Source organism: Conger conger, chromosome 3 (genome assembly GCF_963514075.1).
Source record: "Conger conger chromosome 3, fConCon1.1, whole genome shotgun sequence".
NCBI classification, from domain to species: Eukaryota; Metazoa; Chordata; class Actinopteri; order Anguilliformes; family Congridae; genus Conger; species Conger conger.
In genome coordinates this window covers 18,969,914-18,994,042 of record NC_083762.1, presented here as the reverse complement: position 1 = coordinate 18,994,042, position 24,129 = coordinate 18,969,914, and the positions used below count along the sequence as shown (strand labels likewise).

The 24,129-nt window shown below is 42.6% G+C and overlaps 2 protein-coding genes and 1 pseudogene across 4 annotated transcripts; 2 read left to right on the top strand and 1 right to left on the bottom strand.

The window, feature by feature from the left end:
- Nucleotides 1-3,209: 3,209 nt before the first annotated feature.
- On the top strand, nt 3,210-6,468 carry LOC133124285 (zinc finger protein 250-like). The gene is made up of 3 exons (XM_061235343.1): nt 3,210-4,694; nt 4,901-5,245; nt 5,449-6,468. The coding sequence occupies exons 1-3, from the start codon at nt 4,031-4,033 to the stop codon at nt 6,036-6,038; spliced, it is 1,599 nt and encodes a 532-aa protein (XP_061091327.1). The 5' UTR covers nt 3,210-4,030; the 3' UTR covers nt 6,039-6,468.
- A 1,197-nt stretch (nt 6,469-7,665) lies between these two features.
- Nucleotides 7,666-10,718, bottom strand: LOC133125292 (uncharacterized). Of its 3 annotated transcripts, none has more exons than XM_061237096.1 (3): nt 10,604-10,718; nt 8,427-8,818; nt 7,666-8,336 (listed from the first exon to the last, which is right to left on the bottom strand). In XM_061237096.1, exons 1-3 carry the CDS (start codon nt 10,617-10,619, stop codon nt 7,989-7,991), a joined length of 756 nt encoding a protein of 251 aa, XP_061093080.1. In that variant the 5' UTR covers nt 10,620-10,718; the 3' UTR covers nt 7,666-7,988. The 3 variants fall into 3 exon arrangements, with proteins under 3 accessions (XP_061093080.1, XP_061093079.1, XP_061093081.1); XM_061237095.1 differs by having other exon boundaries at nt 8,427-8,821; nt 10,604-10,711; XM_061237097.1 differs by having other exon boundaries at nt 7,666-8,303; nt 8,427-8,821; nt 10,604-10,711.
- A 6,076-nt stretch (nt 10,719-16,794) lies between these two features.
- LOC133123426 (protein c-ets-1-B-like) lies at nt 16,795-23,818 on the top strand (annotated as a pseudogene).
- The last annotated feature ends 311 nt before the right edge of the window (nt 23,819-24,129 follow it).

The following is a 24,129-nucleotide window of genomic DNA, read 5'->3' as shown; positions in this document are numbered from 1 at the left end:
AGTACTTGTGTGTTATTATAGGGGGGAGGAGTGGATCAAACTGTCATAACTGTCAAAGAAAAACCAACTGATCATGACTTTGTTTAGAATGTTATTTAATTTTGAGAGGACCTGGTGCTGAAAAGTGGCAGAGGATGGTAACAGAATAGTTTTTAATATAATTTTTAAAACCAGAATTTTATATTGTACAGTAAGCTAAGTGTTCCATTGAATATTGCTGTGACTAATGAGAACCACACAATTACAGTCTCTCTCTGTTTGGAACGCAAAGTGGAGTGTACTACACAACCATAATGGCAGAGGTGATCATTTTCTTGATCAGGATACATCAAAGACTTTTAAAGATTCCCTTTGAAACTGTAAGCGAAGACGAGCCAGGATGTTGATGTCTGATTCAATTAAGGCCACTGGTGCATCTGTTTGATTAATTGTAGCGGGCCTCTCTGTGGGGTCCTTGCTGTTGTAAGCTGTTAATGACAAGAAGTGACTCAAATGTTAATTGCTGTGCCTGCCCACTGCCCATAGTCAGCCTCATCTGTACACATCACTGTCTTCCTGATAAAGGGCAGCAACACTTGCAAAGAATGCCATTTAAGTATTGTATATTCCATTCCTGGTATCAAGTATGGCACTTCTGAGATTAGATTGTTGTGATCAAAAATAATGGTTGTTACTGGTGTTTTTTTCCACATACTTTCAATTCTTGCAATTTCCTTAATTTCCTATCCCACCTGAATTTCATGAAGTAGCAGTTCATCCAAACAATTATGTATGTTTCCCTGAGTATGATCAGTCCATCCAGATGTGAAGTTTTCTAGATGCTGCAATTTATAATTCATACTAATCTGCCTGCATCAGACTCTGTGCGCATATTATGCAGTTGGCATACTTTGATAGAAGAAACTAGAGTTAGCTAAAAATATATATAAATGAATCTCCGTGTATGTTTGTGAATAAGCGGGATTATATTTGGAGAGGGAGAGGTTGCTGTTAAATTTTCCAAATGTACATTTTTGACACTTTGAGGCCACACATGCAGCCTATATCTAAAAAACTTGTCACATTTCAGCAACACTATCTGGATGGACAGATATGACTCTGGATTAGTGGAAAATATTTTCATTTTTGGACGAACTTCCCCTTGAATGTTCCTTTTTCACAGGCAAGCAAGGATCCCCTTTGTAGAGAAGCACTGTCTTTGAGGACCCCTGAGAGTTATTTCCAGTATTATTTTGGCCTGGAAAATGTCTTCATGAGTTATGATTTCTAGTCTCCGGGTCAAGGAACATTTCAGGGAGGTGATGCCTTGCCCTAAATTGTGATCTAACAAACAGAGCAGTAGAATATTTAGATAGCATTGTGCCCTAAAACTGTAAGGATTAAGTTAATAAACTATTTTAATAAACGCTGCTACTCGTTTAGGTGGACTGAATGTAGCATTAGCAGAAGCCCTTAAGATGGGACCAAAGCTTGTGCGGGAGGTGGAAGATGACCTTTCCTTCTGCCCCGTCTCTCCCCTCCCAGGGGGCACTGATTACTCACATCGCCTCTGGCACTCATTAACATTTTCACCAGGTCAGGGGTTGTCAGCACTGCAGGCACCATACTGGGCAGATAACTACGGCCATGACATGTGGGGTCCAGGCCACCATATCCTCACTTTCCACCCACCTGACGTCCCCCTCCCCTATCAAAAACGGATCAAAAATGGATCAAGGTTCAAACTGACATGAGCCCAAACCACATTTTGTGGTTTCGCTCTCTTTTAGGGTGGGATATCTGCCCTCTGAGACTGGAGAAGTGTTTGTGTGCAGTGGGGGCAGGCCTGTGTGCTGACAGCTATGTGCCCATACACAGTGCAGTCCAGTTCCAGAGCCTCTTCCCACATTGCTCATGGCATCCCACTGCAATGATGGCAATTTAATTAGTCCAAGGCATAGAGAGTCATTAGAGGCGCTTGTACCTGCATAGCAAGACAGGCTCTTGTTGTCGCACATAAATGTTTGTGTTTTACACTTAGTAGATTACATAGATCTAGTGAGGGGAGTGGCTGGAAGCAGAACCCTCAGAATGACTAAGCCCTGACAGAGGCATAACTACATCACTGGAGGAAGACCTCTCCTTCAATGCAGATTCATAATATTAAAAAGTACTGGGCTAGTCACACTTTCTGATAGGGTGCCATTTTCAGCAGTAACAGCTTCAGACATGACCGTCTGTCCAGCTTAACATAAACCTAAGCATTCCATTACATTGGCAACCCTCCGCTCCCAAGTTGTCCAATAAAATAATTTGAACTTAATCTTTTCTGATTTCAAAGACCAGGGGCCTGTTTCACAAAGCAGAATTACTGAGTTAGACGGATCTGCAATGAGTAAAACCAGGACCCTGCCCAAATCTGAATCATAAACTGAAACAAAAAGAACTGTTTCAAGTTTTACTTTGTGCAGTTATCCAGCTAACTTTGTAATCTTGCTTTGTGTTACAATGGTTGTCATTTATATAAAATGGATAAAATGGTTGGCGCCTTTATCCAAAGCGCCCATTCATACACACGTGTTACAGGCTACCAACCAGAGCTACAAAACCCCCACGTGTTCAGTGGCAATGTTGCATCCAGTGCTGAGCCTGAAAGGTGGACTGGCCCTTACAGAAGCTACTCTGACAATCTGTTTCCCTGATAATGGGTGGCCTGTAGCGTAGTGGTTAAGGTACATGACTAGGATCGGTGGTTTGATACCCGGTGTAATCACAATAAGATCTGCACCGTTGGGCCCTTGAGCAAGGCCCTTAACCCTACATTGCTCAATGAGGGTTGTCTCCTTCTTAGTCTAATCAGCTGTAAGTCGCTTTGGATAAAAGCGTCAGCCAAATGACATGTAATGTAAAATGACATGTAATAATAAAAGACATCCTGGCCATTTTCATTTTCTCCTTAAATGTATACATATTAAATATGAGGACAGTTGGTCTGTAATAGTCTGCCACAATTGTGCCTTCCCAGGCTTGAAATTAGAGGCGAGAGAACTAAACTTAGCTGGTAGCACAGTGAATCAGAGGGACGACTTTGAAACCCCCTGGGCAACACCGTGAGTCAAGTTTGAGTATATTTTGTTCTGTGCCATTGATTGCACTCCGACACAGTAGGTGGCAGTATTAGGCTGCTTGGCGGATACATGTTCACGATGAAAGCACAACATTATTGGGTGAACTATGATGGCTATATCCCAGATTATTGCCTTAGCCTAGTAATGTATAATGCTATTGATTCATACCACCACGCAAGGACATTGTTATTTAATGTCGTGAATGAAATAGGACTTCTTATTTTATTCCTTATCAGGTCCTGCTCATTGAGATAAGAATTCCAAGGAAACTGAACCAGTCGGCCCACATTTTTGTAAACAGGAAAGCGGAAGCTGTCTTCTTGAGCGTTTGAACAAAGATGGACGTGAGCTAGCAGAGTAGATGATACTTTTTAAAGAAAAAACATTACTTTAAATGTTATCTTACAATTGCCGAAACTTGGTGGTTTAAAATGTACGAACCACTTCTTACGGCACTGTTCAAGTGATCGCTAGTCTAGCTAGTGTTCGGGCTATCTTATTGCTAATGTAAGCTGGCTAGAAGTTAGCATTTTTTAAATAGACAATGCATTCCCTTGCCAGCTAAGTAACATTAATTTACGTTAGCTATAGCTAGCTAGTCGGTTAGCTAACATTAACTACATAGTTTTAAGTTGTGGTTAAATATATATATTTCCAGCTAGACTAAGAGCTGCTAGCTATCGGTTGCAACATTTAAACAGCACTCCAGCTGGCTAGCAATCCAAATGTAGATGGCTAACAAGTTCTCCAATGTCAGCATGTGAGCTAACTTGCACATTGGAACGCCTTTGTTAGCTAGGTCCTGCTCTTGTTTTCATTTAAAGTGTTTCGGTGCATGTTCGTGAATATGACATTTTTATTAGATAACGTTTGCAACTTGTGATACTTATTTCTGAAGCTAAGTTGCCGAATTATGGCGCGACATGGAAACTCAGAATAAACTGAAGATTGGTAACAAGAAAAGGGAGACTAATACTTCGGCAATGTCGACACATGCCCGTCAAACTGCAAATTCGGTTTTAGGTAGCGAGGTGTCGCTTTCTTTCCAGGATGAACTGGCGGCGACAATACATGGTGCGTTTGAAGTGGCGGTGGAAATTGCAGTGTTGGAGATCACTAAACTGGTCGGTCAGGCCCTAGGAGATGTTCGTGACCAAATGCATGAAACATTACGGGAGAACAAGTCGCTCAAGCAGCGTTTGCAAGCAGCTGAGTTAGAGCTCAGTGTCCGTGATACATGCAAAGTGGGGGACGAGAGTCAAGCGCAGATTGTGGTAACTGTGGGTAACGTCAGCTCAACTGCTCAAATGCCACCAAGTCAAAAGTCACCGAGCCCTCAACTAAACAGCAAATTGAAAACAGGGAAAGACAAACTACAGAAGGACGACAAAACAAAAGTTAAATTCCAAATCGGGGCTTCATCGAGTGTTGCGATTGAAGAAAGTTACGGGTTTTTGGCTGCACCCGCTGAAACAAGTACAAGACACAACGGGTCATTTAGTGAAATCCGGGAGGATGGCCGAGTATGCTCTCAAGAGCTGGACCCTAGTCTGGGAGAACCAGTCGCAAGCCAGGAAGTTGTCACAGGTATTGAGTGTTCTGTGTGGTGTTCTGGGTTGTTACCCATGCTCTTTTTTTTTTTTTCTTTTTTTTTTTTTTTTAAACATAATATTGGTATAATAATAATTTTTATTTAAAGTGCCATCACCGTATAGACCTATGTATTGCCATGAGAATGGTACCGTTTAACATTTACAGTACCACTCCCTACATGTCTTCATCTCCCTGCACAGATGTCAAGGGGAGTTCACCTAAACTCTACTCTGAGAACCTGGTGAATTTTAATCCAGAGGCTGCCACAGCATTGGGCAGCACATCATCTCTATGCACTGGCTCAGGAAGTTCTGAAGTGGAGCAGGTGAAGGTAAAGGAAGAGAAGTCTGAGCTAGACCATCATTCTGAGTCTGGTTCTGGCTCCAGTGCTGGCTCCAGTGCTAGCATAGCTGAAGAGGATCATTTTAACCCGGATAGCCTCTCTCTAGCTCAGTCCAAACTGCTTGAAGACTGGCGGCCTGAGCCACTGCATCTTCAGAGCTGCAATACTGAACCTCTGGTTCCCTGCACCAGCCTGTCACTGTGTAAGTTGAAGTCTGATGTGAAGATAGTTATTGAGAGGGGATGGGTGTGACTGCATCAAAATGCTGACTGTAAGTTGTAAGGTTTCTTGGAGATTATAGTTGTTGTTGGAACTGTTTTTTAGGTGCTACATGGCACCATTTATTATTGTAATACATGTCTATTCTCTTGTTCTCTGATATTTTATTTGTTCTTGCATTTGTAGCTGACCCTCCCATCTTTGCCCCAGATGCTCCTGATCAGAGCACCCTTGCACCAGCAGTCAGTGCCCCTTCCATCTTCCCCTCTAACTTCTCAAACTCCTACCAGCCTGCAGAGACAGTGGGACTCTCCACCTCACAGCTGCCTTATGCTGGCCAGATTGGCAGCACAAACTCTGCCTCAATTGCGCCTCCCAGAATGCACGTCTGCAAGGTCTGTGGAGAAGCATTCCACCTGCCGGGGGAGCTGCGCCGACACCACAGCCAGCGCCACAACCCCAAACCCAGAAATCCCAAACGGCAGATCTTTCCCCCGGGACGCAGCCCTTACCACTGCACCCAGTGTGGCCGCGACTTCAACCGCATGGAGAACCTGAAGACCCACCTGCGCATCCACACAGGGGAGCGACCATATACCTGCTCTGTGTGTGGCATGCGCTTCCGCCACTCGGGGGCGCTCACAAGGCACTTCCGTATTCACACCGGCGAAAAGCCCTACGCCTGTAGTCAGTGTGGCAAGACTTTCCGCAACTGCGGGGGACTCCGATTCCACCAGCGCTCGCACACCAGGGAAGGGCAGGGCATGGTGGACTGAGGCAGGAGATTTCACTGGAGAAATTTGAACTGAGCATCACTGACCGGGACCCTTGGTGGGGAAGTAGAGTGGCCCTACTCAGACCTGCGAGACAAGGTTGCTAGATTACATTTCCATGCCACACTAGATTAATTGTGCCAGATTTGACTCAGTATTCACTCACATGGAATTTGGCATTGATTTTAACTCACTGATTTGTGATCATGTGGTAAGCTGATTAATGTCAGTGCTAGGAGTGGATAAGACGTTTAAGTGCACTGCTAAAAGGAACGGCATCACTGAAAGTTTGGGGTTTATAAAGATGAATTGGCACTCTATAGAGCTGCACAGGTTTGCTGTCTGACAATTGTTGTTCTGCCCCGCCCCCTTTTAATATTTGTGTTTTTTAAAGTTTGAACACTAAAATGTATTAAACTTGAGAAACACTCTACATTTTTGGCTTAATTTTACATAGGCAACAGAGTTCATGCTGAAGCTCACTTGCTGGTATAAATCGCAATTTTGTGTGTCAGACACTGCATATATTATGTTTCCAATCAGCCTGGTTTCTTCACCTGGCTATTATTTAGTGTTATACAGTAGTTCTGCTAATATAGTAAGCTTCTCATATTTGGAATGTGCCAGTACACAAACATCTTGATTCAGTTTTGGTTTCATGGTTTGGTACCATTTCAATACAGCAGGTTCATACAGAACTCACTGTTTATACAGGTTTTCCCAATGCTTGATGATGAAGGTAGGAATGACCAAAACTTTGTAATTACATGCTTTAAAAGACATTGTGTAGGTTTTCACTTCCAGCATATGCCATGTTCACAGCGTGTGCAGTCTCTTCAGGGGATGGAAAGGGCACCTCTCTGTGCACCAATGTGGGGGCCCATTTGGGTTATGGGGGTGTGCATTAGGCCACAGACACATACAGTAAACTTAGAGCAAGAGTCAGTCTAGGGTGCTAGTCAGACTGATGTGCACAGCAAGTCAACCTATTCGGGTGCCACGATAGTAGAATATTATATTTTGTTCACTATAACCACAGTTTTTCCCCAAGCACCTTGTGACCTTTTTTTGCCTAATAAGACACCCCAGAAGTGCCCCTCTGGTGGTGCTATGGTAGAGGAAACGCACTTAGTTCCTTGTGATCTTGCAAAAAGAGGTTATAGCTGGAAAGAAATGAAATGCAAAATATAAACTTGCTTTTTGTAAAATGGCCATCTGGCTGAATTTTTTGCTGAACAAAATGAGACATGAACACTAGCTAGTCTTTGAAAAACATAGAAAAGTTCAGAGAATTGATACAAGATGAATTGTTCGGTTCAGAACGGAAAGTCCTGTCGAAATCGATTCTATAAGAATACATTAATCCATAATATTTATATATACATACATTGCAAACACATTACTCTGAAGACAGAAATGTAATGTTTTTTTGTTTTTTTTCCATCTTCAGCTTGGTCTCATTCGTGTGGTTAGTCTTTTCTCTGGTCTCACTCGTGTGGTTGGAGAGGTTTGATCTTGCCCTCAAATGTCAGTGCCTGTCACAGGACCGAAAAGTGGCCACTGTCCCTTCTCTACAAATAATAATATTTATTGGGTTTTGTGCAACAGGAAACAGAAAAAAATAATAGTATCACCCATGTCTCTTTTTATTGAATTGCTTGCATACAATAGCTGGTTAAATGTAGGCGAATGATTGTTATGTGGAAATGCCCACTTGCCACAATTGCGAGCAGCTGCAGCAAAGCCAAAGACCACATTTATGTTCAACATCACAAAATAAGTGCTCTCCTCTTACACCACGGACAAAAACATTCATATGTCCCTCAAGCACATTTGGGGAGCTCTGCATCATCTAAAAATGCCTGCAATATCTGTACTTTAATTTAGCAGGCACTGTCATCCCGAGCAGTTTACACATAGGTGCATAATAAAAATAGTACAAGAATAGATTGTTCAAGGGTTGATAGAACAAAAGTGGACAGGTTTATTGTCCCTGCAGACAATCTTGATGGGTTTTTGGAAGTTTTTGAATTTGTATTGGCAAGATTTCTTAGGAAGTTTCCTGCACTCAGTCTGTTTGAAACTATTTTTACTAAGATGACATTTTTGTTTTCCGAGGGCTTCGGTGGTTATACACACATCAGTGACGTCTTTTATGCAAGCGTGAATGAACGTGTTGACCGCCTTGCACCTATTTCTCTTGTTGATCTTCGCCATCTCCACCCTGCAGTAATGTTCGTCCCCCCTTTCCGTCTTTGGGTCCACATGCTGTTGAATAAAATTTTCATAAGCTCCATAAACCTGTTTGAGAAAAGCACAGGACACACATGAAGGGCTTGGCATGTTTGCACATAGATACAAATATGCAACCAATAATAGTGGCCTTCTCACCGGGTTCGGGACATCTTCCATTTCACAGCTGCAGTGGAAAGCCAGGGGTTTTGAGGTCCATTCCCACCCCTTGAGGTGGACCTGAGTCCCACTGGGGAAGGTCTGGTGCCCTCCCTGTTCCGTCCACACGGTCAACATGCAGCCCTGAGTCACAGTGATGGAGCCTTGGGCCCTAGCAGGGTCCCACTGCCACCCTACACCTCCACCTTCAGGAGGCACCACTCCCAGGTGTGAGTCAGGCTGCAGCACCACACAGGGGCGTGGGGCAGAAGGGTCTCTGGCAGACTGGTTCCTACTTGAATTAGTGCTGCATCTGGCCAGGAGCGAGCAGGAAAGCCAGAGGACCATCTTCATCGCTGTCTTCTTGAGTGTTTTCATCCTGCTCAGTGATCCTGCTTGTGGTCATGCACAATTTGTTAGTTAGGTTAATGCATTTCATTTAAAATGCATCTTTTTTCTTTCAAACATTTATTTTGTCTTCTTCTTGAAGAGGAGGCAATAAGTGATGAACAAATTTTTTTTTAAAGAAAAAAAGTAAATGCTCAACATTCATTTAACATTTTTCTTTGGTTAGACATGAATTATTGGATAAAAAAAACAGGGTGAAACTGCGAACAAATCATAACAATGCTTCTTGTGAATGCTTGTACATAACTTTAAATATATCATGAACTAAGGTCACATTCTGGGTTTTTTTTTTACTTGTACATTTAACCAATTAACGTATTGTCTTTTACAATCACTAGCATGTATTCATCACAAGTTCTTAATTATTAGTATTTATATCCTTATGCAATATTTATTACTGTAGAAATGAGCTATGCCATGAATTCGGCTAACACAGATACTGCTTAAGTATTCTACGTGCCATGAACACTTCACTTCCTGATTTATACTTCGGCGTCGACTCTGCGTCGAGTCTATGCTCCGTGTAGCCGCGTTCCCGCCTGAAGCCTGACATATACTTATGCATTTCCGGCTGCTCCGCCATTGATCAGTTTCAGTTGCCTTTGCTGTGTCCGAAACCGAAATCAGTTGACTTGATGCCTCGTTGCCTGATTAGTAATCGGTCCTTCAAAAATAAGTCGACTTCGGAGGTGTGTTCCCAGCACGCGATTGAGACGCACTTTTAAGGCAAAAAGTTGTCAGACTGAAAGCAAAGTGATTAGATGATGCGTAATTACAAGCAATTTATCTGGCTAGCTCATGGAGGCTTAAAACGTTATATACCTTATTTCAGTGTGTTAAGCAATTAAAATGTTGTTTATAAAGTATAACTCAAACAAAATGTCGGGCTCGTTGTGTACTTGCACTTGTGGACAAGCTTTTACAGTTAATTGTGGACTCGCCGCTGTTTTCAGCCGCCATTAACGGAAGTAAGATCCATACAAGATAATCGCAAATTATTAATGGAATATAATGACGACGAAAACTAGCGTTTTGGCGGTGTAATTGCAGGGCGATGCAGACACCCCAACGCGCAAGTATAAATGCTCTTAACGGCGTAGTGGCTACGCGTAGGCTACGCAGATTCGAACGCAGAGGTCACATGTTACTTCATTATTACTCTCTGTTCTCAGCTCTCACCACTAGATGGTGCCAAAAACACATTTACCTTAAACAAATGTAATTACCCAAATACATTATCAGCACGCCACTTGTTTGATGGTCCAAAAAAGAAATAATGATATTTATTGTACCGGCCATATGGACAGTCCACATGGTACAATAAATATCATTATTTGTTTTTTGGAGCATCAAGTGAGTGTGCAAGTGTTTTCCTTTTTTACTCCTATTGGTTTATTTGACCCAACAACAAGTTTTTTAGTGTGCATTTGTTTTCTGTATTACCATAATCATTATAAATATGAAGTATTGTCTATGGATTTGCATTGTTGCAATATCATAGTACTACTGATTGTGATGCTGGTATTTACATTATTAAAAGGAATGTTTTTTTTTTTTCTCCTGTCAAGCAGAATTACCTGCTGTGTGCGGTGTACAAGTAGCAATAACAGTCCCAAATGCCATGACTCCTGCATGTGAATATGAAATCTAAAAATGGCACAGAATCCATCTTCAGGTATAGAACCAATATTAATTATCACAGTCAATTTATATCGGAGCAGTTAAAAATAAAGATATAATAAATAAATAAATAGTTTGACCCCACTTACCACTTGCAATGCTCATCCACGATGTTTAATCTGGTTCGGGGCTCAAGGCAAGTCTTGTTTCAGAGACCTTTGCTCTGAACAGGCTTAAGTAGAAACCCTTCTACCCACAACGCCCCTGTGGGCACTGTCCTTTCATCTGGTTTCAGAACAGGCTTACAGGTGCATCTCAAAAAATTAGAATATCGTGGAAAAGTTTTTTTTTTTCCGTAATTTAATTAAAAAGTCAAACTTTCATGTATTCTAGATTCATTACACATGAAGTGAAATATTTACTTTTATTTTTTATTTTAATCTTGAACATTACGGCTTACAGTGTTACGTTCCACGTATGTATGTCTGTCTGTTTCCCCCCTTAAACTCTACAGATGAACCCATCAACCATTTCCATTCGATGTCCCTGCTGTCAATCATCATTGCCCTGGTCCCGCCTCCACCAATCACGTCCCTCCTCTGCTTAAATAAACTGTGTGTTGGCTGCCCTATAGGGGGGCTATGCTAGACTTGGCTACTCATTCTATTGAGAACCCTGTTGTGTGTATGTGTGTTTATCCGTTCTCCAACTCATGTGAATGTGGTTGTCCGTGTGTAGGCCCTGGGGCAGGTAAGACAGAGGCCTCTACACACTGTTGCTGCACGTAGGGTGAACAATTGTTTAGACACCTTAGGAAAGGGGTGATTGCCACCAATGTAATTTTGATTATAGAGTAGAGAGATATTATTTTGTTCAGGGAACAATTAGTATGTTTTTTGTTTTTAGCTCTCTTTGGTTTTGTTAATGTCATTGATTTGGCAACACCCTTGGCCTCGTACCCCATGTGTCTTTGTCTTGTGAATATTTGTTTGAAATCTGTAAATAGCACATCCACTGTTCTTTTGTAAATACACTTTATTGCACCTCAAATCTGGTTTGTTTGGTCATTTTTCACTCCCATAACGCTCAAATATATCCTCCCGGTCATTTTATTTCATTATAATTTTGTTGCATACTCCCTCCTACCCCTGGACGCCTGAGAACATAACATACAGCTCATGAAAATCCAGTATCTCAAGATATTAAAATATTACATAAGAGCAATCAAATAATACAGCAATGTCGACCTTCTGAAATGTATGTTAATTTATGCACTCAGTACATGGCATGGAGGCAATCAGCCTGTAGCACTGCTGAGGTGTTATGAAAGCCCAGGTTGCTTTGATAGCAGCCTTCACCTTCTGTATTGTTGGGCCTGGTGTCTCTCATCTTCCTCTTGACAATACCCCATAGAATCTATGGGGTTCAGGTCAGGTGAGTTGGCTGGCCAATCAAGCACAGTAATACCATGGTCAGCAAACCAGTTACTAGTAGTTTTGGCACTGTGGACAGGTGCCAAGTCCTGCTGGAAAAGGAAATCAACAATCAACATAAAGCTTGTCAGCAGACGGAAGCATGAAGTGCTCTAAAATCTCCTGGTAGATGGCTGCGTTGACTCTGGACCAACACCAGCAGATGACATGGCACCCCAAATCATCACTGACTGTGTAAACCTCACACTGGACTTAAAGCTACTTGGATTCTGTGCCTCTCCACTCTTCCTCCAGACTCTGGGACCTTGATTTCCAAATGAAATGCAAAATTTACTTTCCTCTGAAAAGAGGACTTTGGACCACTGAGCAACGGTCCAGTTCTTATTCTCCTTAGCCCGGGTAAGACGCTTCCGATGTTGTCTCTGGTTCCAGAGTGGCTTGACACTAGGAATGCAACACTTGTAGCGATTCACTGGACACATCTGTGCGTGGTGACTCTTGATGCACTGACCCAAGTTGAATCTGCTTTGCTTGACAATCCTCTCAAGGCTGCGGTCATCCCTGTTGCTTGTGCATCTTTTCCTACCACACTTTTCCCTTCCAGTCAAATTTCCATGAATATTCTTTGATACAGCACTCTCCAAACAGCCAGCCCTTTCAGCAATGACCTTCTGTGGCTTACCCTCCTTGTGGAGAGTGTTAATGAGTGTATTCTGGACAACAGTCAGCAGTCCTCCCTGTGATTGCCCGACCAAGTATTGAGTGCATAAATAAACATACTTTTCTTATGTAATATTATAATATTTTGAGATATGGGATTTTTGATTTTCATGAGCTGTAAACCGTAAGATTGAAACAAAAAAGGCTTGAAATATTTCACTTTATGTGGAATGAATCTAGAATATATTAATATTTCACTTTTTGAATGAAAGTACGGAAAAAACCTTTTCCACAATATTCTAATTTTTTGAGATGCACCTGTAAGTAGTCAGAGAGGCAGTTTGATATCTTGCCATCTTGTTATCTTGCCCTCACATGTCAATTCCTGTCACTGGACTGGAAAGTGGCCACAGTTTCTGAACAGGCTGAAGTAGAAACCCTTCGAACCACAAACCCCATCCCCCTACCCACCAAAAGACTTGAGCGACTGACCACTCCTCACTCACTCTCCAAAGTAAAAGAGATCTAAAGACACCCTTCAATTGAAATTCACGGGCGTTCCTTGCTAGGGCGAGGGTAGCAGCCTCTCGTCGGAGGCCGGCCGGAGCAATTCCCGCTAGTACTGGCAGGTGGAACACGGGGGTGGGCTTCAGGCAGCCAGTTATGGTCCGAAGAGTGTTGTTTATGGCTATGTCGAACTTCCTGGCATGTGGAATTCTGCACCAGGCTAGGGCACAGTATTCAGCTGCAGAGAAGACCAGGGCTTGCGTGGAGATTCGAAGCACCTTGGCAGATGCACCCCAGCTAGTACCGGCGAGACATCAGATTAGTGAGACCCTTGATGACACTTTGTCCGTCACTTCTTCAAGGTGTTGTTTGAAGGAGAGTGTCCTATCCAGACGTACACCAAGGTACCGCAGGGCTTGCTGGAACTCCAGGCGCTTGTTGTCGACTAATACATCCAGTTCCCTTTTTGCTTCGCTGTTGTTGAGATGGTAAGCTGCTGACACTGCCTTGCCAATGCTAAGCTGTAGCCGCCATTTGCGTAGGTAGGCTGCCAGGATCCCCATGTCCTGGTTTAGGCCGTCTTCCATCGCCTCCCATTTTGGCATCATAATGGCCAGGTCATCAGCGTAGCCATATTTCCGGGATGTTGTCTCCAGTGGATCGTAGATGTCTATGTTGAACAACATCGGTGCGAGGACAGACCCCTGCGGAACGCCATTGCTCAGCCTCCTGAGCCTGCTGCATTGTCCGTCCGTCACTGGTCCGTAAGGTGAAGCTGCGGTTCGTCAGCATCTCCATGATGAACTTCACCATATGCCGGTCGGGGATGGTCTTTACTAACTTTAGGTGGAGTCCACAGTGCCAGATGGTGTCATAGGCAGCTGTGAGATCCAGCAACACTACTCCAGCCTTCTCTTTTTGCTGGAAGCTGTCCTCAATATCTTGAGTGAGCAGTGTCACCTGGTCGACCGTTGACCATCCGCGACAGAAACCGGCCTGTTCCCGTGGGAGTTGTGGGTCCACTACTGGCTCGATGCGGCTATGGATCATCCTCTCCAAGATCTTGAATGGGACGCAGAGCAGTGAGATGGGTCTGTAGGACTTAGGGTTTTCAGCAGGTTTGTCTGGCTTTGGAAGGGCTATGACAGCAGCACGGCGCCAGATCTTTGGGAGCTTGGACCTCCGGAAGCATGCTGAGTAGAACGAGCAGAGCCATGCGGATGTTTTTGCACTCTGGTGGGTCACAAACTCAGGGTGGATGTAATCATGGCCTGGTGCCTTCCCTTGTTTGAGTTTGCTTATGGCTGCCTGGAGCTCAGCTGTTGTGAAGTCTCGTGACAGGTTAGCATCCACACTGGCTGCCCTACACAAGGAGGATACCTCGTGTGATGTTGTGCGGGCAAAGTTTTTATCTGCACCCGGGAAGCAGCCGTTCTTAAGGAGCTGGGACGCGATGGCATTTGCTGTTACTGGGCACTTGGGGGCCGATGTTGTTCTGCTTGTCAGCTGGTTGATTGTCCTTGCGACTCGAGTGGGTGAAGTCAATTGACTCCACAACTTCAGTCCACCTTGTCCTTCGGGTGGCGTCCAGCTTCAGCAGGAGTGCCGTTGCAGACTCATCCACTTCTTCCCTGGAGCTCGCCTGCTGGTGGACATGCAGGAGGTGGCTGCACTCTTCATCCCAGCCCGGGATGTAGTTTGCGTTATAGCCACAGGGAATGGTTTTCCTTGCTGCCCCAAGGAGTACTTCGCAGTAGGCTGCGTACCCGGTGTCCACATCGGCAGTATCTGGTTCTGGGAGGCAGACTGATTTTCTTTCCGTCTCCTCAGTGAATGACTGCCAGTTTGCCTTTTGAAAGTTTAATCTCCTGACGGGTTTCCCTGCTACTAGCTGCACCAGAGACGGAACTTTTATGATGGATGGTCGATGGTGTGAGCGGGGGAACCTTTCCAGAACTCGTCTCACTGGCTTTTGGGCCATGTGACACACAGCAAAGGCCAGGTCCGGGTTGGTGTGGGTATTCCAATGTGCAGAAAAGAAGCTTGGGGGTTCTTTTGGGTCAAACAGCAGCAATGCATTGGCACTGGAGGCCCATTGGCTTAATGTCTCTCCGTTTGGTGTTGTATGGCTGTAACCCCAATCTGTGTGTTGGCAGTTGAAGTCCCCTGCGTAGATGGCGGGTGCAGGTGCCAGTGGGAGTGATGCCATGGTCAGCATTGTTGGTGGGGGCTTGTAAACATTGACAACCGATGTGTCCTGCACTTTAGTAGACAGCCACTCGATGCTCAAGCCTGGTGGAGATTGGCCAGTGGCTGTCCAGCTAAGGTCATTCCTGACAAAGGTTGCAAATCCATGCTGTTTGCTGTGGATGGACCCAGCAAGTTGGAATCCGGGCAGTTTGAGGATGTTATCACTGTCACAGTGTGTCTCCTGAAGGAGGATGGCTGCTACTTTGTGGGAGTCGGCGAGGTGGTGAGTGACTTCCAGTTTGGCGGTGGTGAGGCCCTCTACATTAAGCTGGAGCACTGACAGAACCTGGTGCTCGATGTTCGGGATTGCCACCCGTCCTGACGTGGACGTACTCTGTCCCTCCGGCCACTTGCGCCCCGGTCTGCCAGCTGGGTGATGACTGATTGGCGACATTAGTTTCGCAAGCTGGTCTTGCACCATTTGTTGCTATTCACAGAGGAGGCCGCGTGTAGGCTGTTGTCGTCTTCTCCGCCTTATTTTCATTGCTAATAATGGGGCCCTCAGCCCCACCCCATCCTCAAGCAAGATGTTCCCTCTATAGTTAATGCTGTTTATATTTAAGTGAATTTACATTACATGGCATGCATGTCTTGCTGACAAGTTAAATGACAAGACCTTGTGATCATATTTATATTTGACCATTTTGTGATGCTCCTCCTATCTACATAGGCTGAAAAAACTTACATAAGCAAAATGCTGTAGCATCTGACGATTTTGTTGCTAGCGTATGTTAAAATGCTTACATTAGCTTGGGCCTACTCACATACCTCTCTGCATCCTATCACACAAGCAAACAGATTGGTTGTACATGGTTCTACTCCAAACTGAACAAATTGTGATGTATATTTACTTAGACCAGTTTCAATATTTTCACTGACTTTAAAGCTCAAAACAAAAATAGATTTTTTCAAGTTCCAAGGAACTGGTCAATGTTTTGCCATTGTATTCTTTATGTTTATTTCGCAGATTTAGCTTGATCATTATCAAAATACATCATCTGTTACCATAAATTAATTTCAGAACTCTTCAGCAGTCTCAAAGCCAACTGTTGTCATGGAGAGTGAGGTTAAGTGTCTTCAGCTGCATGCACCTTTGGGTTCATCATGCAGAACACAGACTGCTGCTGGAGGTTTGACTATGTTTTCTCACACCTGTGGCTGTGGCTGTGGCTGTGACTGTGGTTGTTGTTTTCTTTCCACATCTATTTGTTTTCCAACCTCATTAACACCTCCTCTCACTTCTCTCTACACTTTATTAATCTCTTGCTCACTCGCTCTCATCCATCTCTGGCTCCTAATGTCTCCCTCATTGTTCATGATTTCTGTTCCCTCCGATTACTCTTCATCCCACTCCTGTCTGTGTGATTGACACATATCCGTCACCTCCTCCCTCCTGGGTCATGTCATATTAAAGCCCCTCTCCTTGTCCCCGCCCGCCTCTGTCTTTTCACACCGTGTCCCTCCTCACCACTTGCTTCCCAAACAGCAGAATGGACTGGAGCACTTACGGTACCGTCCACCTCTCACTCTACCCATCCTCCATTTACTGTAACATCTTCATCCTGTGTTGTCTGTAGACTTGGCTCATTTTGTACTGGTCCATTTTTGTTCAGGGAAAAACAATCTAAATTTGTATTGTTTTTTATTTTATTTTCAGCTTGTAATAATATTTTCTAATTGTAAAATGTTCAATTAGCATTATCAGCAATATATATTCCAGATTTATAAGATTTGCTCATAAGAATTGAACTACAGTATGTAATCTGAATGTTTTAGTAGCTCATAATTATTTTTACAATGATGATTTATTGTCACATTGTTTTGTTTGAATTTTAAGATTTGTTAATAGTATTTTGGGAGTAATATATTTTTTTTTAGAGGATTTGCACCAAATTGAATAGACTACAAATAGGATTGGGAATTTCAAATTGAGAGGGAAAAAGATGAAAATATAATAACAATATAATTAAAAATACAATTAATGGTATACCAGTAAATTGACCCAGTCAATAGAGGCTTTTTTTGTTGGTTTTTTTGTTGGTTTTCCTATCTGTTACTATACAGGTATAAGTGTATATATTTCCCCCCATATTTTATCAATATTGATATACATCTGTGCTGTCGGTGTATACTGTCAGTGTAGATGATTCATCAAGGCATCCATCTGTCTCCTCTCTCCTCTGCCTAATGGCCTTGCCCTGTTTGTGGTGCAGAGCTGGACCCCCTGGTAGTCCCCCCTCTCACTCCCACCAGTAAGGACGTTCTCAGCCAGGCTGTGAGGGCCACCTTTGCTGGCTTCACACAGGAGAGAATCCGGCTGCGCTTCCCCCCAGGTAGGACAGCTCAGAGCTGTTAATGTGTTGTTGCTGGGACATTGTGAGAATTAAAATTGTGTGCTATAACATGACTGAAAGGCTGTGAACCTCTCACCAGTCAATGGAACAAAGTGTCACAGAAATATAATGATACTTCTATACACTCACTGAGCACTTTATTGGGTAGTTATTATACTTATTTGTATTACTTATTGGTCTTCTGCTGCTGTAGCCTATCCACTTTGAGGTTTGGCATGTTGTGTGTTCAGAGATGCTCTTCTGCATACTACTTTTGTAATGTGTGGTTATTTTCATTTCTGTCATCTTCCTGTTAGCTTTGACCAGTCTGGCCCTTCTCCTTCTTTTTTTGTTTTTCGTACCATTCTCTGCAAACTCTAGAGACTATTATGTGTGAAAATCACAGAAGATCAGCAGTTTCTAACAAGCTGGTGTATGGGCCTACCTAATAAAGTTCTCACTGAGTGTATATTGATTGGATCTAATGTGTAATGCTTAGATTAATACTGTCTTGTATTCAATATCTGATTTAATGAGTTTGTATTCAGTCAAAAGCTGTGTTTGGCTTGGAGGACTGGGAACAGAGCACTTGTTAAAAATGCCATGATTGTTTGGCTTCACTCATTTGATCTCTTTCTATCTATCTCTCTCTCACTCACTGAGACCCTAAACTGTGGTCAGAATGGGAGGTAAGCCACTGGTTAGACTGGTGCCAGGCAGAGTTCAGTCTGCACGGCTTGGGCCCAGACCTGCGAGGGCTCCCAGGGAGTGAGCTCTGCACCCTGGATAGAGATGGGTTCCTGGCCCTGACCTCTGACTGCACCGCCGGAGAGATTCTGTGGGAACACCTGGAAACCATGCGCAACGGTGAGCAAGAGAACCAATCTTTGAACTTACAGTGCAGCCACAGTCAACTTACTAGATATGGGGGCCTCACAAGTGACTGTCAAGTAACACATCCCATCCCCTCAGTTCCTCAGGGTGGTAACTGCCCGTACTGTCACCAAAGGTGGGAGGATTTCAGTCCCCAGTCACTATGCAGAAAGCCCAGGCCAACTGCCACAAGTCCCTAATTGGTAGAAGATGTTGCAGCAATGGGAAGGGCCAATAAAACAGATGAGGAATTTAAAATTTAGAGAAATGTAGAAAATGTGATGAAAACATGCTCAAGAAATAGCAGAGGAAGGCCTGATTCAGGTTACAGACAACATCAGTGGACAAATTTTAATAAATGAAGAATATTGAATATTCTAAACAAACACTGATTCAATTGCACATGCTTGGGTATACTGGACCTATGATGCTGGACAAACTGTTACAGCAAGACTGCTTTGCAACATATTCTGCTTACCAAACATTTTCCAAATAGGCTATTGCTAAACATGAGCATGATCTAAAAAAGTAGACAGCTAAATGTTTTGTACTGAATGTGTGTAACATTATGCTAATGCCAGTAACATTATGAATCTTCAAAAATATACACAAGCGCTTCATAAAATAGTAACCTACTTAGTTGAATGGGATAGATTGTACATCCAATATACAGCTAAAGTATATGTGTATGCGTAAAACACTGCGACAATATACTTGTGCATCTGAACTGCTTTCTCAAAGCAGAACATGGTAATGGTAGCTATGTGTACATAGATAAGCTTCTACCCAGGGCACTGTTAGTATGAAGCCTCTGTATAATGTACCTTCAGAAACAAAACTTTTTTGTTTTGTTTTTGGTCCGTGGTCATGTTTAGACATTAGAGTGCACAGACAAGCGGTTAATGCTTTGAAATACCAAAGCACAGACCTGTCTGTAGGAAAATACTTCATATATATGAACACACTAAACGTTTCAGTTTAACTTGTTTAAAGGCTAATGTATTTAAACTACTCAAATGTACTATTTAAGTCATATTTGAGTCATCATTTGAGGCTGTGAAACAGAAATGATATGATTTCTTGTATGATCTGAAGACATAAAAGACTACTAATGCTAGCATTAATCAAATGAAAATGAAGTGAAATGTAATCAAAAGAATTGACAGTTTAAACAGTTATATGATGTGTGCGTGTCTTTCAGAGTGTCGAATGGACTGTGGTTTCACACTTCTCTCATGCACATCTTCCCTCTATAGTCAAACAGAACTAGACTCAGGTAAGGGCTCCACAGTACTGCCACTCTCCTAACACAGCTGTCCTATGAACCTGCAGTTAGGCTTTGCACATGTTTCATTTGGAATGTACAAGCATATACAGTACATCAAAATGGTTATGAAACCACCAAAGATTATTAACCTAAATAATGTCATTATTCATTGATAATTTATTTTATGACTTGATTTTTAAGTATTAGGAGTAATTTTCTTTCCCCTTACTACCATGTGCAATGTAAAGTGAATCATTCTGAACTTTTTGGGCACTCTAACCCTAACACTCGCTCTTCTCTTTTTGGCACTGGCTTCTGTACTTTCCATAGATTATCTTTCTGAGCATTCCCAGTACCAAGATGAGCCCAGTTACCCTCAGATACCTGCTGGTTACCTGCCCGAACCCCTACAGGTACTCACCCTTGACTCAGTGACCCCAGGCCACCAGTTAAAGCAGGAGGGCGTGTTGAAGAAACAGGAATCAGCTATGCCTCAAACTGAGCTCAACAGCACAGGCAAGAATGTGTCTTGATTCTATTTCCTTCAAGCATGACTACTTTGAAAAATATCATGTTTATTTCACAAAGTACCATGGATTGACTACAATAAGTTTCACTGTTCTGTCTTTCCCTCATAGATTGTGAGGTGGAGATGGAGCCATTATGCTATAATATCACAGAAAAAACAACCTCACTGTCCTGGGTCAGTCAGCAGCAAGAAGTGGAGAAGGATGTGTCCATGTCCAATGAGACCTTTCCCCTACTGCACCCAGTTGGGAATTTCAAAGATTTTGTAGGAGAGAAGGGGGATCTTAATGACTCTGCTAGAGCAGTGGTCTCAGCAGCAATTCTTGCAAGCTATACTGGTAATTAGCATTTCTTGCCTAAAATGATTGTGACTGTACTTTAAAAATTGTATGGATTTTTTTCTTGATTTGGCTCTGTACTCCACAATTGCAGATTCATAATAATTTTTGAGGTTTTTTTTCTACATTTAATTTTGACGATGTAGAAATTACAGCACTTTTTATACAAGCTATGGAGACCCCATTTCAGGCCGCCATAGCATTTGGGACAACAAACCTGTTTCTGATTAGTCAGGTGTGATAGGTAGGTGTAGGTGTAAGACAGTTTTTAGTATCTAGTCTTGATTTTAAGCTTTTGATTGCCTTTGAGTCTGTTATTGCAATTTGTCAGCAGTCATAGACCAAAACTTAGGCTTACTAAAATAAATTGTTCAGAACATCATTAAGAAGATAGAGAGGCCTGGTGAGCTCAGTAATCAGATAACATCCAGTGAGCGGCAGCTCTGCGAGCAAAAATGTGTTGTTAATGAGAGAGGTCAGAGGAGAAGGGCCAGACTGGTTGAAGCTGACAGGAAGGTGACAGTAATGCAAATTACCATGCATTACAAAAGTAGTATGCAGAAGAGCATCTCTGAAAACACATCGCATCAAACCTCAAAACGGATAGGCTACAGCTGCAGAAGACCAATAAGTCTAAAAAATAAGTCTAAATACCTAATTAAGTGCTCACTGAGTGTATATTCTGCTCTGTATCAGTCTGCTATGTTATTTTCTTTCATAATGACTGCTAGCGCTAATGTTTTTTAAAGATTTTCTATATTGATATCTGTGATTGTTTTTGTTTTGTGAAACACATATAGATATATTTTATTCACTGATTGTAAGCTGATGCATAATTTCAGACTAACACATTGGATATGGTCATTATGATCATTTGTCGGGTCAATCATTTTAATAGAGAGTCAATTATTTTAATAGGAAGTGGTCCCATACAGCTATGGCAGTTCCTATTGGAGCTTCTCTCTGACCGCAGCTGTCAGTCATTCATCAGTTGGACTGGGGATGGTTGGGAATTCAAACTGACAGACCCTAATGAGGTAAGTGGAGTACAATCGATCAAAATAACCAATGGATCAGAATGTCTTTGGTGAAACAGCTTGACAATTATGCACAACACACTGTTAAGCCATTATCATCATGACCTGTGCATTACTTATCTGTGCAAGTTTTCTTTTAAGATTTGGTTTGTGTAGGGGAAATTAAGGAAAAGGAATGCCTCTTTGATTCATCGATATTGAGCAACAATTATTTGATCTGTGATCATGTGTAATACACCACCCTCACCCCTTCTATGTTGTTCCTCTCCTCTATTTTCCCCTTTTCTTTTATTTCCTTCTATTGCTGTCACCCACAGCTAGAGAAGCCCGATTCCTTGAATGTCTCTCACTTTCTCCCTCCATGACTTGGGCTGTTTTTACACACGTGCGTTTCCTCCGGTCCCGTCACAGGTTGCACGGCTGTGGGGCCGCCGGAAGAACAAGCCCAACATGAACTACGAGAAGCTGAGCCGCGGCCTCCGCTACTACTATGACAAGAACATCATCCACAAGACCGCTGGCAAGCGCTACGTCTATCGCTTTGTCTGCAACCTGCAAGGCCTACTGGGATGCGACCCTCGGGAGCTGCACACCGTGCTGGACATCTTGCCCAAAGATGGTGAGGAATGAAGTTTCCAAGGGGAGGAGCATCTTGCTACTTCAACATGAACATTCAATATCCACAAGCAAAGCTGTCCGTGGTCAGCGTGTTGTCTCGAGTCTAATCTGGCTCCCAAAACCCCAGATAACATGTAGTGTTCTCACAACATTACTGTAAAGTTGTTACAGTGTAACAATCCACAGTGGACACATTCATGGAGACTCCATGATTCACACACTGTTTGCTAATAAAAATGGTTGATTTCATTTTTTTCCCTTTTGTCCAAGATATATATTGTTACTTTGCAAAGTACCGTGAACTTGTTGAATGGATTTTCAATAGATTTCAGTGTTAACATGCAGACAGTGCAAAGTAACACATTTGTAAATGAGAGACAACTGCTGTGTATGCAAAGCAGAGGGTACCATTTTTGAAGCATCTGTTAATTAAGCAAGTGCATTGAGTAATGCATAATAATGCTGAACATGCCTGGTTGCCTGTTATTACAGCTTGCTTGGCTAGTGATGTCGTCACATTTGTTGAAAATTTCAGTGATCAGGGCAGCTGAAATTTCAGATTCACAAGCAACAATATCAGTATTTATTTACTGTGTGGGTAGAAATTGGTGAAATAATGTCTGAGGCAGTGTTTTGCACTTCCATCATCTAAGTTAGAGTTTATGGATTTTGTTTGTAGCTTAATGCTGTTGAGTATCTTCTTATTCATACTGACCATTCAAACCAAGCACAGTCAAAGGCCAGAATCAAAGGCCAGAGTCAAAACAATGGAATATTTGAATCCAGAATATTTGTGCACCTGCCTCTTATCCCTGGAAATGAGTTTAAAGTAGCACGGTCATGTACTTGAAGCTATTGTAGACTTATTACATTTTACTAAACAACATATGTTACAAAAGCATGCATATTATTCCCTTTGGAGTTATGCAACTGGAAAAGGCTGTAGTGGACAATAATCCTGAGGTTTCCATGTTATTTGGGCACTGCAACTTCTCTGCCGCTTCTGTGGCATGGATGAAACCCAACTGTCTGATCACTGAAAAGTTCAAACTGGACTTTGCATGCTGCTCTCAGACAGACTGAGCATAACAGCAGCAATACCTAGTGCATGACCTACTTTCTGACAATGTTATTCAACTGGAATTCGAGACAATAACCTGTTTACTTTTGACTTCAATGCCATTTTGTCAGGCAAAAATGGTATGGGGTTTCATATCCTTATTTCAAATTTTTTTTGCTTCAATTCATCAAAGAGAAAAACAAATGTGTGTGTGTGTGTGTATGTGTGCGCTTGTGTATGTGTGACTGAGTCAGCACCACTAAATGAGTAGGTGTGATTCTGAAATGGAGAGAGGCGTATGGCTTGGTAGAGCAGCAGGTGGAGATAGTGTTAATGGAACCTAATTGACAGGCGGTCTCCTGTTCACAATCCAATTTTTTACGCAGCTTACACACCACAACCAAGGCCAAAAGAAATGCCATCTTATGTGTACTGTGGGCCTAAATCCCCTGGAGAGTGAGCTGGAAATGAATTCATGCAGAAATGTATGATACCAACAATCATTACTCTAATTACTGTCACCTTGACAACACAAGCCATCCCTTAGAATGTTGAAGGTTGAAGAGTAATAAGCACCAATGAGTTGGGAAATCCAGTCATCAACAGTTTATTTACAGGAAGTTACTGAACCCAGTTCTAATTGATTGTGGCTCCACAGAACACAGATACAATGTAAAATCAAATATTATACACAAACTTATGTGTGGCTATAATGAAAGAATATGAAGTGTATTACATGGATGAATTAATATTCTTGCGGCTGTTCTTTCA